General features: G+C 35.8%; 2 protein-coding genes across 5 annotated transcripts; one reads left to right on the top strand and one right to left on the bottom strand.

Annotated features, from left to right (window-relative positions):
• Positions 1-331: 331 nt before the first annotated feature.
• On the bottom strand, positions 332-6224 carry LOC123531226 (pyridoxal phosphate phosphatase PHOSPHO2-like). 4 transcript variants are annotated; one of them, XM_053517586.1, is made up of 2 exons: positions 6166-6224; positions 332-1231 (listed from the first exon to the last, which is right to left on the bottom strand). In XM_053517586.1, exon 2 carries the CDS (start codon positions 1220-1222, stop codon positions 449-451), a length of 774 nt encoding a protein of 257 aa, XP_053373561.1. In that variant the 5' UTR covers positions 1223-1231; positions 6166-6224; the 3' UTR covers positions 332-448. The 4 variants fall into 4 exon arrangements, with proteins under 4 accessions (XP_053373561.1, XP_045167956.2, XP_045167957.2 ...); XM_045312021.2 differs by lacking the exon at positions 6166-6224 and adding an exon at positions 6020-6154; XM_045312022.2 differs by lacking the exon at positions 6166-6224 and adding an exon at positions 5980-6034.
• Positions 6225-6252: 28 nt separating this feature from the next.
• On the top strand, positions 6253-16166 carry LOC123531225 (cilia- and flagella- associated protein 210-like). Its single transcript, XM_053517582.1, has 7 exons — positions 6253-6410; positions 9186-9406; positions 9794-9967; positions 10747-10952; positions 12606-12816; positions 13883-13968; positions 15932-16166. The coding sequence occupies exons 1-7, from the start codon at positions 6368-6370 to the stop codon at positions 16149-16151; spliced, it is 1161 nt and encodes a 386-aa protein (XP_053373557.1). The 5' UTR covers positions 6253-6367; the 3' UTR covers positions 16152-16166.
• The last annotated feature ends 527 nt before the right edge of the window (positions 16167-16693 follow it).

Genomic DNA, 16693 nt, shown 5'->3' with positions numbered 1-16693 from the left:
TTATTAAACATGGTATTTGCATATTTCTGTAATACGCATCTTATTGGAGCCCTGCTGGAACTATTTTTGTCTTTCGCTGGATGTTACCAGCTTTGTAAGCCTACGCAATTCTTAAATGCACATTTATGCTTAATGAGTTACATTCGGAATTGCACAATTACAAGTCATAAATATACAGATTACATCGTATATTGGTCATAGCAAAGGGAATTGACACAACTTAACTTCATTCAGCAATGAACTGTTTGAAATTTGAGAAATCTAATGGAAACATCCTTCACATGTTATTCGGTCCATTTAGAGAATCGTTGATAGCAAGATCGTCAAAGGCTTTCAGCCTTTAGCCGACTCAAAAAATGTTGCTTTGGGATGTAAGTGACAGGCTGCAAAAGGCGAGTGGCTGTTTAACAGAGGTGACTGCTAAGACAGGTTCAACTGTTAGACTAGATCAGTTTTCTTCTTTTTGCTGAAATCTTTCCCTTTCCAATGTTTTACAAACATCTAGCACCTCTTTTCCTGTGGACCATTCCACTATTTTAGCCTTCAGTTCAAGGTCAGTTGCCTCGTTGTCAAGGCAACCAAGCTTTTTTAACTTCTTCCAAAGAGAGTATTGTTTCCTAGGAAACACATAATCCTTTTCGAACAACCTCAATGAAGGACACAAATCATTGCTTCCATCCCCTACATAAAGTATATGACTGAATTCAACATCATCTTTGGCATTTTTCACATGCTCTTCCAGTATATGACCTTTACAAAGATTTTCCGTGCTCAGTTTACACCAGTCCTGTGTATGGTAAAATTTTATAGTAAGCTTCCCTGTTTCATCATACTTAGCTGGATTAGTATAAACTTTATCTACAACATTCTGCAAGTTGTACTTTTCAATGGCATAATCAATGAACACCGAATTAGAATCTGAAATTATTATGACCTCAAACAGCTCGTTTTCCAAAAATTTAAAAAGCTCGTCCATTCCTTCTGTTAACGGAATCTCCAGTATCGATTGTTTCAAATCCTCTGCTTGTATGCCATGCGAATGGAGATATTCGAATATTGCGGCCATGTAGTGCGTCCAACCATTCTCGCTAAACTTCTCCTTGATGTCATCTGGCACGTTACCAGAGGGACACAGGTGAGTGATGTGAATATCACTGTTGCCATCTATGACAGTGTGGTCAAAATCCAATGCTACCAGAATCTTTTGCTTGTTGGTTGACATGCTGTTTACCTGAAAATATAAAGAAAGGTCAGCTTCTATTACTCTGTCTTTGACCTCATAAACCCAGAAACGACAGCTCTCAGCTTCTGACCACAGACAACTGCAGCAATCACTAAAGGCAATTAATACCCCCAGAGGCGGCTCTGATACCGGGCAAGTAAAATGGGATCATGACCTTCAAATGTGATTTTCAGCTTGGACCTAGTGACCTGGCTTGTGCGACATATGTCGTCTGACAACTGACACTAGTCTTATAATTTTCTTCCAAGAAATTTAAACAATATGAAGCAGACAAAGTTAAGCCATCTGACCTCGACTCTCCAGTGTGACCTTGACCTTAGACCTAAGGACCTGTTTTGTGCTTTGCATAATTATTGTCTTGGTGTGGTAAACGTCTGAAATGTTTATGAAAATCTTCCGAGCAATTTAGACAATATGGAACCAAGAAGAGCTATTTGACCTTTGACTTCCAAATGTGACCCTGATCTTAGATCTAGTGACCAGCTTTGTGTACTGATGCTATTAACAATTGATGCTAGTTTTATGAAAATCCTTCTGTCAGTTTAGAAGATTATGATGGAGACGACAAAAGGATGGGTAGACCAATGAATGACTTGCGTGACTCCATGCCCCCTGTATACTATTTATATCTGGATTATAAGAACCATAACCTAGGACGAGTCAGACTTGTCATATCGTAAAACCGGTACTTTACCTGGCACAAATGTAAGGCAACTATCTCTACAACCATTATGAGCTGACATGTCAATGCGATACAAAATTCAGGTCTAATAAAGTGGTACTATATTTACAGATTACCTGTAAATTTACAGATAATCTATAAAAAATTTTACAGATTTTTCAATATGTAAATTTACAGATTGTGTCTATGAAAACTGCTGAAACTACATTTGGCTGGATATTAAATGGTTTATTTATAGTACGCATAAATAGAGGTCATTTATGAGTTTCAGTCTTTATTGTTGATTGATTTTTTGGCCTCTTCACAAAATTCAAAGTCAGGCTCAACAAAAATTACTTAAATTCACATTTGACCTTTATTTAGGCATACCACAAGTAAATCAATCAACTTACAACTGTGATTTTGAGCCAAACATAATTTCAACAGTTTTCATAGTATTACACTCAGTCTATAAATTTATAGATTAATTGTCTGTAAATTTACAGATAATCTGTCCATTTTCTTAGACCTGAATATGTCAAGTTACAATGGTCATAATCAACTTAATTTTAATGGAGGCTGCTACCCCAACACTCTTGTGAATGGACATGTGCATTTTATGAATGCATCAGCAACTGTGCCTGTTAAGCCAGACTAGCTGCACTCTTTTTAAAGTACAGAAACTGTGAACAAAACAACAGGTCCCAGAAAAGTCACAAATTAGCTCTATAGCTAAATCTAGCTATAAACAGTTAGAATTAGCTATAAAACCAATAACAATAATGCAAAATATGTCAAAATCAATAATAAGATGAAAGACAATTATATAAAACCAAATCTTTGTAGTCACATTTTAAATAACCACAGCAATTTCTTGTGAGACTCGCCATTAGTTATGACTAACTTAGTAATGATTTATCACGGAAATTCCTAACGTGTATTAAAATTGAGACTGCATCAATCTCGATTCTAAAGACTAACAAGAGCTGTCACAAGAGACAGTGCGCTCGACTATTTCGATGCTGGATAGTGAAAATGGGCACATCTGAGGAAGCTGGAGCTGTCACTGGAGTGTTTAATGACTCCAATAAGAATGAAGATATTGGGCAATAGCTTGAGTCTGTGTCAAAAGTATTAAGTAATAAGAGAGATAAAGAAAATCAAATAAGTATAATTCTAAGCAAAAAGGGGGATAATTCATGAAATATTGGTGCAAGAGTGATTTCTGCACCTTGTGTCATATGATGTGGGTGATGATGTGGAATAAACAACTTATGTTTGAATCAAATCCATATAGTAATAAATAAGATACAGTGAAAATACATCAAAATTAACCTGAAAGTCTAAGTAAAAGGGGGTCATTATTCATGAAATATTAGTACCAGAGTTATGGACCTTGTGTCATATGATGTGGGTGATAAGGTGGAACAACTATTTTAAGTTTGAATCAAATCCATTTAGTAATAACTGAGACAGAGTGAAAGTGCATCAAAACTTAAACCTGAAATTCTAAGTAAAAAGGGGGTATAATTCATGAAATATTGGTGCAAGAGTTATGGCCCTTGTGTCATATGATGTGAGTGATGATGTTGAATAACTATTTTAAGTTTGAATCATATCCATTTAGTAATATAAACTGAGATAAGAGTGAAAGTGCATGAAAACTTTAACCTGAAAATCTAAGTAAAGGGGGGGGGGGGCGCATAATTCATGAAATATTGGTACTAGAGTTATGGACCTAGTGTCATACGATGTGGGTGATAAGGTTGAACAGTTATTTTAAGTTTGAATCAAATCCATTCAGTAATAACTGAGATAGAGTGAAAGTGCATCAAAACTTTAACCTGAAATTCTAAGTAAAAAGGGGGGATAATTCATGAAATATTGGTGTAAGAGTTATGGCCCTTGTGCCATATGGTGTGGGTGATGATGAGGAATAACTATTCAAGTTTGAAACAAATCTACATCTACATCTGTATGTGATGCTGTCAAACTTGACCATTATATAACGGTGCGCATGAATAAAAGAGAAATGGAAAGTAAAGTATGAAAAGACCCAGACAAATAAGGAAATAAAAGTAAAAGATTGCCCAGTTGTGACATTCCTTAAAAGACTATAGTTAAGTGCTGACCACTCCAGCTTGCGTGGCACTACCAGGGAAGTGCCCCCGCCGGCACAGCTCATGAGTCTTATCATTGAAAATGCCACAACTGGAGGAAAGTCCCCATTTAGAATGGTTGCATAGATAGCTCCCTCTCGGCGGCACGAAATACCCAAATCTACCCAAATCTTACTCAAATCTACCCAAATCTTACCCAAATCTTGATAGGAATGATCAAATCTTCGTAGATTATGAATATTTATAATATATTTCAACATAAATATATCATTTTGATGTATTATAACGATAATTAACTAGAAAAATCGGCGTTGAATTGAAATCGCTCAACATTTGTAAATATCACAGTTAAGTATTCTTACATAGGTGCTGTACGTAAGAATAAGTGACTTCAGCTATAGCACTATTGGTTACGACGATGGGAAAATGTCTTTTATTGTCGCGGCAGTTCCGAGTTTGATTCCCGACGCGGCCGTCTTTTTTCTTGATTTGGAATTTTCAAAATATTTTAGAAACAAAGATTCTTATTCTAATGTTCGTGATATGACCAAAACTTCAAATTGAAAGAAAGATTGTCTTTTTTAGCCAGATCTGGAGGCATGCTGCTTAAATGCATTATAAACGCCACGTGCATGGCGCGAAAATGAAAAAAAATCAGTTTTATAGACATCTACTCAAGTGCGAAATACACAAAATAATCGGTGACACGATGACATCTTGATTGACATAATTCTTTCGGTGACCATCAACGCTCTCAATGAAATTTAAAGCATGATCAAGACAGCAATTCCCTTGTTTTACATCTGAGGATACTTACGATAAATTTGAAATGAGATTGATTGTGCACGCTTGTGAAAACATTTACGTTGTGGACACGTTATTAGCATTTTGGCGGGAAAGAATCACGTGCATTCCATGACGGATATTGTGTCTGCGGAAGGGCTACTCCAGCCTCTTTTGGGGTCGAAAAATAAATCAAAGCGGGAACTAATATTTCCTGTCCCTTTCTGGTCCTGAGAATAATATTGTAATTCATTCAAAAACATCTCTCCCAATTCAATTCGTAGGCGCGGCCACCGAAAACGTTATGGATGTCTCCATTATTTGATGTCACCGCACAAAATTCAATATATCGTATGTTGATATGAAAATAGCCCAGAATCTCACGTTTCACGACATGAATTACAGAAAATTAAAATCCTTAAAATGAATGTTATCTCTCGTCGCGCTTATCATCCCAAACAGGGCTAACTGTAAAGCGTTAATATAATTCATCAATAATGATAAAGATTTTCTTTTCATTTTTTTCCCTATAGTTTTGAAGTAAAAGAAATTAAGAAAATAGATCTCCAAATGGGGAAATTTGTAAATATCACAGTCGATTATTCTTACGTACAGCACCTATGTAAGAATACTTGACCGTGATATTTACAAATATTGAGCGATTTCAATTCAACGCCGACTTTTCTAGTTAATTATCGTTATAATACATCAAAATGATATATTTATGTTGAAATATATTATAAATATTCCTAATCTACGAAGATTTGATCATTCCTATCAAGATTTAGGTAGATTTGGGTAAGATTTGGGTAGATTTGGGTAAGATTTGGGTAGATTTGGGTTTTTCGTGCTGCCCCTCCCTCTTGAAGTGTGCCAAGGAGGGAGCCTCAGCAACTGAGGCTGGTAGTGCATTCATCAAAATCCAACAAGTAATTACACAGATAAAGTGAAAGTGCATCAAAACATCAAATGGCTATTTCTAGCTACATATAGACAAATTTAGCTATATAGCTAATTTTTTACTTTTCTGGGACCTGAACACAGCTTCCTGCACTTTGCCAGCCCCAATGGCACTGAAATTTTCAGTGAACAACCTCTGAAGAAAACGGATAAACGCCAGAACTGAAACATGGATGATTCCCACATTATCAAGAAATGCTACAGTAACTGACAATGGTGTTTTAGCCTTTTTTTCAATAAAATTTAACTCACATCAGTTTGAGGTTTGTTTACATAAAGGTCAAGGTCATTATTGTAACGGTGTTAGGGTAAATTTATGTGCTGAACTTAACATTTTGAAAATGACTATTCGTTAATGCGAAACATACGAAGTAATCAAGATGAAGTAAAAATCATACATCTTGAAACTTAAACAAAAACTCTTTGTCTTTATAGACTTAGAAGATATTTAAAACTGAACTGCACGATTTGTAACTTTCACGGCTGACGGAAATGACGTCGTGTTAGCTACTTTGTGTTGTTTTGCTTGACGACAGCCACCATTTGCTGTAAGATTGTGTCTGATTTCCGCCAATTTATCTGTAAATCTACAGCCATACAATGGCGACAGTGATGCACGGTAGACGCAGGGGTCAAACGCGAGGTAATTTGTTTTAAATATAGATTATCACTGCTTTTTTATTTTGTAAATTGGGTATTTTCTTGAGTTACATCAATTGACCATAAATTCAATTTGACAGATGATCATATATTTCCCTCACTGGCAGTCTATCCAATGAAATTACGTGGGTAGTTTCCATTTTAGCGGTCCCCACTGACTTTGACTATCTATTTTAGGAGGGTTGTGTTTCAGTTCTTGTTGAAATAACATAGCGTTGATATGGGGCCATTAGCGCTAATGGAAAAAGCAGGGGTGTGGGGGCAGCAGCCCCCAAAGTAACGTGACGTCATGATGTATTTCCGACCGGGGACCGCTAAACTGGAAGTGTCCCAATTACGCTTTTAACAGATGGGAAAGCTTCTTATGTAGGATTTCATTTGCTGTTTTCGTCTAAATGCTTTTTTTTTCAGCATTTTCCCACGACAACAACAGTATTCATGTGTCTTGTAACGGTACAAGTTCTGCAGAAAGATTGTCTGCATAAACTGTCTCATTTTTTTGATCAGCACTTGCTTTTTAGCAGTCCCTACAATAATAGTACTTTAAAAATTAAAAGTTATAGGCGGTTAAACATTATTTTTAGATGAATATGTTTGGGGGCTGCTGCCCCCACAGCCCTGCTTTTCCCCCATATCCCAATTTGCTGTCGCATGTACATTGCAAACTTCCAGCGACCGCTAAAGTGCATTCTAAAATAATAGTTCTTGAAGAGACAAATAAAATAAAAGTATATTTGGCATGAGAAAATATGTCAGAAGCTCAGTAAAGTGCAGGTGTCCCCGTAATGGCTAAAATGCTTTTTACCTGTACACACTTCCTTCTAGGATTTTAGAAGGCAGGATTTGCTTGTTACAATCAATTAAATAAAATGTAACAATAATCTATTCAATAAACAAATAAGAAAAACGGGTGTATGGGCGTTAGCCCCAATAAGATCAGGGATCACTTTTGGCTGCGATTCCGCGATATTCTCGCATTATTTTGGCCAAAATCGCATAAATTTTGCTCAATCGCGCTTAAAAATCGCATCCGCGTGGCCGTAGATCTTTTGCCAAATTGCAACTTTTCGCTGAAATGTGGTCTTGCCGTTACTTACTTTTCGTTTGACGTTCATTTAGGCGCTTGAATTTCGCTTTTATCTCCATAGAGCGTCCGATGATTATGACTACCAGACACAAATAATCTGTTTTCGCGATGTTTCAAAATACAATTGAAACAGAAATTTAAGCATTTGGAAGGACAAACTTTCTGCCTCCATTCGCGCGGACTAATAGCGATGAGAATAACAAGATGGTGGAGAAACCTCCGCTGAAGTCCCTTCATAAAAAACGCTGAACGCCCGAATTTCCATACGAAATGGTTGAGGGTAGGGTCATAAATAAGTTTGACTTTAACATTTTTTGACCTAATGGAAGTGTATCAAGTCCAGAAAGATTAAAACATAACTGAACTTCAACTTTGACAAAGCAGCTTTGAAGTAAAATCATTAGGGGAATAAGGCATGTGGACCCAAGACTTGGTTACAACTTTCATCAACCTATTCAGCAATTCCTGGCACTGAATTTTAGAGTTATAAAAGGTGTCTCTGAAAGGATATGTTTTGTTTATTTACAAGATAATTGTTCTTGCAAATAAACAGATGTTTGTTTTTCAGTGTAATAAAAGCTGTCTGCCGATGTAAAATCCCATTATAAAAAGAAAAAATCCCATTCATTTTGTCAAAAATTTCATTGATTCAAGGCAAATGGGAATTAATCTCATAATAGTATCTGCCAAAAGTGATCCCTGTAAGATAAAGAGAGAGTATTTATTGAAAGTGCATACTGGTAAAGTGCAGGTGTCCCATCATAACAATGTAGTTTATAGCAGCGTTTGAAGTAAAACTGCCAAACAGTCAGTCTGAAGGCTTGCAGCATTGCTAGTCTAAAAGTGAACATTAATAACAGGTCAGCAAAGTTGTACAGACCCCCATCACTCTGTTGACTAACTGGTCTGAAAATAACATGCATAGCAGATTAAACTGAAACAAAGGTTGATAGGGATATCAAGGCAATTTGTCCTTTCAGTCTTCAGTGTCTTGTTTTCTACAAAAAATAATTGTACATAGTAATAAAAAGCTATTTAGTAATCAGTTCAATAAACAAAAGAAGACACATGGTTGTTTGGGTCATGGCCCCATTAACCCTTAGCCTGCTGGCGGCAGATGATTCTGCCTTTGCGACCAGTGCAGACCAAGATCAGCCTGCACATCCGTGCAGTCTGATCATGGTCTGCACTGTTCGCTATTCAGTCAGTAAATTTTTGGTGAAAACCCCTTTGAATAATAAGTGGTACTGTCCAAATTGAAAGATGGACCAGTCCATTATAGAAATTTAGCAGGGTAAGGGTTAAAAATAAGAAATAAACAACTGAAGTGTGTTCCAGCAAAGTGATAAAAGGAAGTGCATTGCTAGCGACCTGTAAAGCTACCCATCTTAACCCTTACCATGCTAAATTTCTATAATGGACTGGTCCATCTTCCCATTTGGGCAGTAGCATTTATCATTTGAAGGGGTGTTTACTAAAAATTTACTGACTGAATAGCGAACAGTGCAGACCATGATCAGACTGCACGGATGTGCAGGCTGATCTTGGTCTGCACTGGTCGCAAAGGCAGAATCACTTGCCGCCAGCAAGCTAAGGGTTAATCACCAGTTAGATATATCAACAAGAACAATTGAATTTTTAAAATCTGAATTATTTTTCAAATGTTTTCAGGGACCCCTGAGGTACCACCACAGAATGCGGGGCCGCAATATCCTGACAGCAATGATCTGCGTGAAGTCACTATCCTGTCCAAGACGGACTGGGATCGTATCCAGAGGCAGCTGCACAGGAAAGAAATAGAGGAAGAGAGATTAAGAAAAATACGCGAAGAGAGAGAAGAACTAAAGCACAAGTCAAAAGAATTAGTTAAACACTGGGGAAACACTATAGCTGTATGTCTTTCATATTAATAATAACCTTGATATGTAAAATTATTGATCTGTAAGTTTTACCAAAACTTTTTTAGACTGTATAAATAAGCTAAAAAATTTTCAAAAAATAACCTGAAGTTTATGTAATATACTTTTACAGAGTAATGGTTTTGTTGGTTTTATTTTTTTCCTTTTACTGTAAATTGAGTATAATATAAGTATTGATATTTGGAATAATGTGAAAAATTTATGTCATAGCAGAGTTATAATTTTTTTTAAAAGTTTGGAAGAAAGTCCTTAAGTTTAATAGTAAATTACAAGCTTGAAACGTTGGTGAATATTGGTCTTGGCATTTTTTTCTCACACAACAAGAAAAAAAGGAAATGTATATATAACGTTAATATTTAGGGTCAGCGCCAGCGTAAACTTGAAGCTAGAAAGATACGAGAACAGAAAGATGAAGCAGAGAGAGTACAGATTGACTTGGAAGAGGCAAAATTTCAGGCACAACAACGTAAAGATGCTATAGACAAGGCTAAAACACAACAATACTACCAGACTGATAGGGTGAAAGGATTCCATGTAAGTCAGATAATGGAAATCAGTGATGATAATAGAAATTCTAATAGGCTTGTTACTGTTAAAACACATGCTAAAATGACGTCACGTTTAAATGTGGGATGACGTGATTGTTTTTGTTGCGGCCAAGAAAGAGCGCTACTATATTTTATTTACTGTTTTAGATTAAGGGCATATTAGAATCGAAATAATGTATAGCAAAATCGTGTTTTTCTTAAATTAATACACTCAGAATCGGTTATACTGTGTCAGAATAATTCACATGGGCTACGTTCTTGTGAAATTATTCTGCGGACATATAACTATAACCTCTTTCCATGTATTGATAACGTTAAAACAAGTTTTTTCTATACATTATTTCTTAAATAAAATTCCTGTCTTTTTAAGTACTAAAGTTAGTAATAAATCAGATCTGATTGATTCATTGTCTAATAACTGCCCCACATAACAAATCTATCTACATGTTCAGTTTATGCTTTGATTGGTGAACTTTTCATGCTTTTATCATATCTGTTTTATATGCATACACCACTTGTAAATTTTTATAAAAAAAATCCCAGAATCCTGCATGAAAAAATCTTATAGTTGGATATATATACTCATGCAGACTTTCAGAGTTTATTATACATACCTGTATATATTAATTATAAAACTGAATTATTCATTGATATTGAAATTTTTCTGAACTCATAAGGTATTGTGTGAAGATCTATTTTGATGGTATATGAATAGAAATAAAATAAAAACTTTCTCCTGACTATTTCATGTTTATATATTTACAGAGTGCTCTCATGCTAACAGAGGTGCTGAAAGAGCGTGAAGCACAATTAGAACTTAAACGCCTAAAGGAGCAGGCAAGCCACGGCAAGGACCGAGAGTGGTTAGAGGTAGCCCAGAAGGAACATGAGGAAGCCATCAGACTGGATCAGACAAAGGCTGCAGAGAGATTAGTAGCGGCTTCAGAAAACCAGAAATTTCTTAAAGCACAGTATGTTTAGTTTGTTAAATTGTTTTCATTACCCCACATCAAGATTTTTTTTCGTTATTCATGGCATATAAAATGATAAAAGATTCGTTAAAAAAATCTTTATCAGTTTTTAATTATTATAGATTGGTTATTATTTGTAGTAGTTTTATTTTCGGCAAGTGATTTTGGCTTTGCGACCAGTGCAGACCAAGATTAGCCTGCACAGAAATTTTGTGCAGGCTGATCATGGTCTGCACTGTTCGCCATTCAGCCAGTATCTTTTTGGTAAGCACCCCTTTACCAGTTAATGGTACTGTCCAAATTGAAAGATGGACAAGTTCATTATAGAAATTTAGCAGAGTGAGGGCTAGTATTTGGAAATAATGTCCACTGGGAATTCAGACTATTCATAAGTTTCATATTAATCTGCATTATATCCTAAAAGAACAGAAAGACTCTCGTTTCATGAAGTCTTACCACCATATATAAGGCTGCTTGCTATGAACTCACTAAATTAAGTCTGTTAAAAAACATCCAGTCTACAATATCAGATAGGCCTTTTATTGATTGCCAGGCCAGGTCTACAGGCCTGTTTATATATCTTGAGACAAAAAATGCTATATAATATATAAAAATGGTATAAATGTTGGCAACGCTTGCTTGTGTTAAATTAATATATGCTTTACAAAAATGGCTAGAACTGATATACATTCTTGGAAAACCTAACTTTGATATATTGTTTCACTAATTATGTTCAACAATTGCATACAAAATAAAAAAAAGAGTGTTTTCCTTTGAAAATGATGATCATTATATAAATCATAAAATCATGTGAAGTTTGAGGCCAGTGCTACAATGCATATGCTTTGCATAAGCATGGAAACATAAATTACACATTTTACACTGTGTCAGTTTACACAGGCTATTGTAAAATATTGAATCTTAAAGCTGTTGCACCGAGTATGTAGTGATTCATTCCCTGATAAGTTTAGGTTGAAACCATTTTGGGATAGTACGAGGGTTGTCCGAGAAAATCTTGAACTTTTTAAATTATTTAAAAAATAAGCAGCATATCAAATGATTATTTTAACTGACGTTATTTCAATGTATACTCTACATATCATACGACGATATAAATTTTAATACCACAATGGAAATAAGAGTTTTCTCTTTTTTGTGTATCCTTGGTGACGGTTTGCCTGTCATGGCTATTTTTAATTTCATGTATGCATTATGTTATTATGTTGTAATTACTATACATGTTGTTTTTAATTGTCCATGTATGTGCACTCCTTACCGGAATAAATCTATCTATCTACTGTGAGATGTATTTTGGGTAAGTTACATGAATTTAAAAGGAAGCCGCTTCTTTTTGTAGGAGGGAAACTGAGTGTGCACCAACTAGCACTGACTGCTGTCCCGTTGTTTAAAAAACACTCAAATAATAGATAATAGATATTTAATTATAGATGTTATAGATAGATGTTTAATTTGAAACTCTTTAGTCCTGTTAAGTGTACATTGAAATAACATCAGTTAAAATAATTATTTGATGCATCGCTTATTTTTGAAAAGATCAAAAAGTTTGTGATTTTCTTGGACAATCCTCGTATTTATATTGTTTTAATAAGAATATAACTTGAATAATGATTTATGTATTCCTGCTTTTTTAAGGATAATGGATCACCACCAGAACAAAGAGAAGGCAAGAATGGAGGATAACATCGAGGGGGAGGAGCTTCAGAAGCTTGGCTTGCAGAACAAACTCGAGAAGGAACGTCTAGAGATGATCAGACGAGATGAGAAACAGCAGCTGATGGATGATAATCGTAAACAGATTGGAGAACGTGCAGCGCTGAAAAAACTACAGGAGAATCAAGAAGATGTAAGTGTCTGTATACAGTCCTTTTTTCACTGTTGGGGGCCTCATTGGCAATGTGGTTAAGGATGATGACTTTGAATCACTTGCCCCTCATCGATGTAGGTTCAAGTCTCACTTGGGATGTTGAATTCTCCCTGTGAAGAAGCCAGCCAGCTGGTTTATGGAATGTTGGTTGTAACTCAGGTGCTGGCCCGTGATGAAATAATGCATGGAGGGGCACCTGGGGTCTTTTTTTAAAAAAACTTTTACGTTGGTAGCCTTTAAAGTTTGGTATAATTTTGTTACTTTTTTTACAGTTTTACACAATATACATTTTTATACAGTTCTCTTGTACACAGTTTGAATTCATGTTTCAAGGGGATCAAAAGTTTGAAAATGAATTAGAATTCCAAACAGAATCAACATTCTGCACCAGTATTTACATTATAGTAATAAATACCAATTTTCAGTTCTTTAAGAAATAATACATCTCATTTAGTGATTTGTCGCTGAATAAATCATTGTTTGGAGTTCAGATGCATTCAGGAATTATATCACGAGGGCACAGCCCAAGTGATATAATAATACGCATCTGAACGACAAACAATGATTTTATTCAAGAGCAAATCTCTAAATGAGATATATTATTTCGATTCTAACACATTATCAAGGACTTTATAAAGTACACCCTAAGTGACGGCATTCATTAAATATTTGCCTGTTTTCAGTTGGTTTCTTTTCCAGCACGCCACTATGCCGTTTGATGCTATGACGCAATAATTGTGACGTCAGAACAGTGAATTGTTGTATAATAATTAACTGTTTTCAGCCTTCTTTGTTTAATAGGAAAATGAATCAGATCTTGTTAGAATTCTGTATAATTTCTTTTTGTATAACATCGGTTAAAAAGGTTCTGATAAGGATCGAGCTTGTAATTGTTTAACTTTGAAAGCTATCTTTCTGATATATTTTGTACTTATGTAATCTCTAAAATATAAAAAACTGAAAACATTAATTGTCAAAATAAATTATAGATTGTCTGTAAATCCTGCTTGTGATCATATATTATATTTGTTGTATGTGACTGTAGGAGGAGGATGAAGAATGCCGAGTGTTTGCTGCAGCCAAGAGGAAGATGATGAAACTTAGAGCAGAAAAGGAAAAACATCTTCATGCGTAAGTTTGTTTGTAATGTTCTTTTTCCAAGTACTGAGCTGGGATCTTTGTAAACCAGATTTCGATAGCTCATTGAATTATTATAAACCCTGATTTCCATATCATTTTTGTTAGCTCGACTATTCGAAGAATAAGTAGAGCTATCCTACTCACCACGGCGTCGGCGTCGGTGTCGGCGTCGGCGTCACACCCTGGTTAAGTTTTTCGTACCAGTCCACATTTTGACAAAGTCTTTTGAGATAAAGCTTTGAAACTTTCAACACTTGTTTACCATCACCATGTCCAGTTATAGGCAAGAGTACATAACTCTGTCAAGCATTTTGACTGAATTATGGCCCCTTTTGACTTAGAAATCTTGGTTAAGTTTTTCGTACCAGTTCATATTTTGACAAAGTCTTTTGAGAAAAAGCTTTGAAACTTTCAACACTTGTTTACCATCACCATGTCCAGTTGTTGGCAAGAGTACATAACTCCATCAAGCATTTTGGTTGAATTATGGCCCCTTTTTGACTTAGAAATCTTGGTTAAGTTTTTTGTACCAGTCCACATTTTGACAAAGTCTTTTGAGATAAAGCTTTGAAACTTTCAACACTTGTTTACCATCACAATGTCCAGTTGTAGGCAAGAGTAAATAACTCCATCAAGCATTTTGACTGAATTATGGCCCTTTTGACTTAGAAATCTTGGTTAAGTTTTTCGTACCAGTTTATATTTTGTGTAAAGTGTTTGACATATGGCTTTGAAACTTTTATATCTTGTTCAGTATAATAGTCTCTATCAATAGGCAAGAGTACGTAACTCTCTCGTCTTTTTGGCTGAATTATGGCCCTTTTTGAACTTGGAAATTGTTTTGTTTTATATATGTCCATGTTTTGTCAAGACTATTTGACATTTTGGCTTTTAAACTTTAAACACTTGTTTATCATTATGATTTCCATCTGTAGGCAAGAGTACATAACTCTGACAACTATTTTGACTGAATTATGGCCCTTTTTGGACTTTGAAATTTGTTCAGTTTTTTTTAACAAGTCAGCGTTTTGTCAAAACTATTTGAACTGTGGCTTTGAAACTTTTAACACTAGTTTATCAACATGATTTCCATCTGTAGGCAAGAGTACATAACTCTGTCAACTATTTTGACTGAATTATGGCCCTTTTTGGACTTGGAAATTAGTTAAATTTTTCATATAAGTCCATGTTTTGCCAGACATATAACTTAACATATTTGCCATCATGGTCACACATTGCCAGTTAGTGCAAGACTAATCGAAATCCACAAATACAGGAACATTTTTTGTTTATCCATTTTTTTGTTTAGTCTGAAAAACTATGGAAATATTTTGACCCCATTCTTCAATCAATTCTTCGAATAGTCGAGCGCGCTGTCATCCGACAGCTCTTGTTACATATGAATATTGTCATTTGTCAAACTTAAAACTTCCAAAGCCATTTGAATGTAATGTATTTGTATGCTACTATAATTTAACGAAACCCCCACCAGATCTGTTTTAGCAGCTATATTGGAATCACCCATTGTATTGTAATGTCTTTATCTGTTAAATCCTGGTTGTGTAAAGCAGGGGCCTCCATGGCCGAATGGTTATGGTCGCTGACTTCAAATCACTTGCCCCTCATCGATGTGGGTTCGAGCCTCACTCGGGGCATTGAATTCTTCATGTGAGGAAGCCATCCAGCTGGCTTATGGAAGGTCGGTGGTTCTACCCAGGTGCCCACTTGTGATGAAATAATGCACGGAGGGGCACCTGGGGTCTTCCTCCACCATCAAAGCTGGAAAATCGCCAATAATATGACCTAAATTGTGTCGGTGCGACGTTAAACCCAACAAAATAAAATAAATAAATATAGTTGTGTAAAGCTGTCATCTTTCTGCTGTTATAGAAGCCCACTTTATTAGTCTAAAATAAATAATCACTGTTAATCGTAGTTTTTTTATTTACGATAGAGAGAAGCAGCGTCAGTTGGAAGCTATTCGTGAAAAACTTGGAGCACAACTCAAACAAAAGCTCGATGATGAAGATGAGCGTATACGCGAGGCAGTACAGGAAGCCGAGGAGAAACGGGCAAGGGAAGAGGCGGAGAAGGAAGCCAAAATGAAAACAGTGATACAGTCACAGGCGGAACATAGACATTTACAGGTAAAGTTAGACAGTCACAGAATGTAACATAGACATTTGCAGGTAGACAGTCACATGCAGAACATAGACATTCTCAGGTAAAGTAAGGCAGTCACAGAATGTAACATAGACAATATACATTGACATTTGCAGGTAGACAGTCTTATGCAGAACATAGACATTCTCAGGTAAAGTTAGGCAGTCACAGAATGTAACATAGACATTTACAGGTAGACAGTCACAGGCAGAACATAGACATTCTCAGGTAAAGTTAGGCAGTCACAGAATGTAACATAGACATTTATAGGTAGACAGTCACAGGCAGAACATAGACATTCTCAGGTAAAGTGAGACAGTTAAGGGCAGAACATGGACATTTACAGGTAAAGTTAGATGGTCACAACAGCAGTGGAACAAAGACAGGCAGAACAGAGATATTTACAGGTAAAGTTAGACGTCATAGGTAGAACATAGACATTTACAGGGAAGTTAAACACACAGGCAGAACAGAGATTTTTTACAGGTAAATTAGACATCCCCGGGCAAACAGAGATTTTTTACGGGTAAAGTTAGACAGCCCCATGGGTAAA

The sequence above is a fragment of the Mercenaria mercenaria genome, chromosome 11 (genome assembly GCF_021730395.1).
Source record: "Mercenaria mercenaria strain notata chromosome 11, MADL_Memer_1, whole genome shotgun sequence".
NCBI classification, from domain to species: Eukaryota; Metazoa; Mollusca; class Bivalvia; order Venerida; family Veneridae; genus Mercenaria; species Mercenaria mercenaria.
Note: the sequence above shows the minus strand (reverse complement) of the source record. Positions and strands in the feature narration are given on the sequence as shown.

Coding starts and splice junctions, on each gene's coding strand:
- LOC123531226 (XM_045312019.2), bottom strand. CDS start 5,953: ATGTGGGAATCATCCATGTTTCAGTTCTGGCGTTTATCCGTTTTCTTC. Junction 1,232..5,830: donor TGTGTTCAGGTCCCAGAAAA/GTAAAAAATTAG, acceptor TTATATTTTCAG/GTAAACAGCATGTCAACCAA.
- LOC123531225 (XM_053517582.1), top strand. CDS start 6,368: ATGGCGACAGTGATGCACGGTAGACGCAGGGGTCAAACGCGAG. Junction 9,407..9,793: donor ACTGGGGAAACACTATAGCT/GTATGTCTTTCA, acceptor GTTAATATTTAG/GGTCAGCGCCAGCGTAAACT. Junction 10,953..12,605: donor CAGAAATTTCTTAAAGCACA/GTATGTTTAGTT, acceptor TGCTTTTTTAAG/GATAATGGATCACCACCAGA.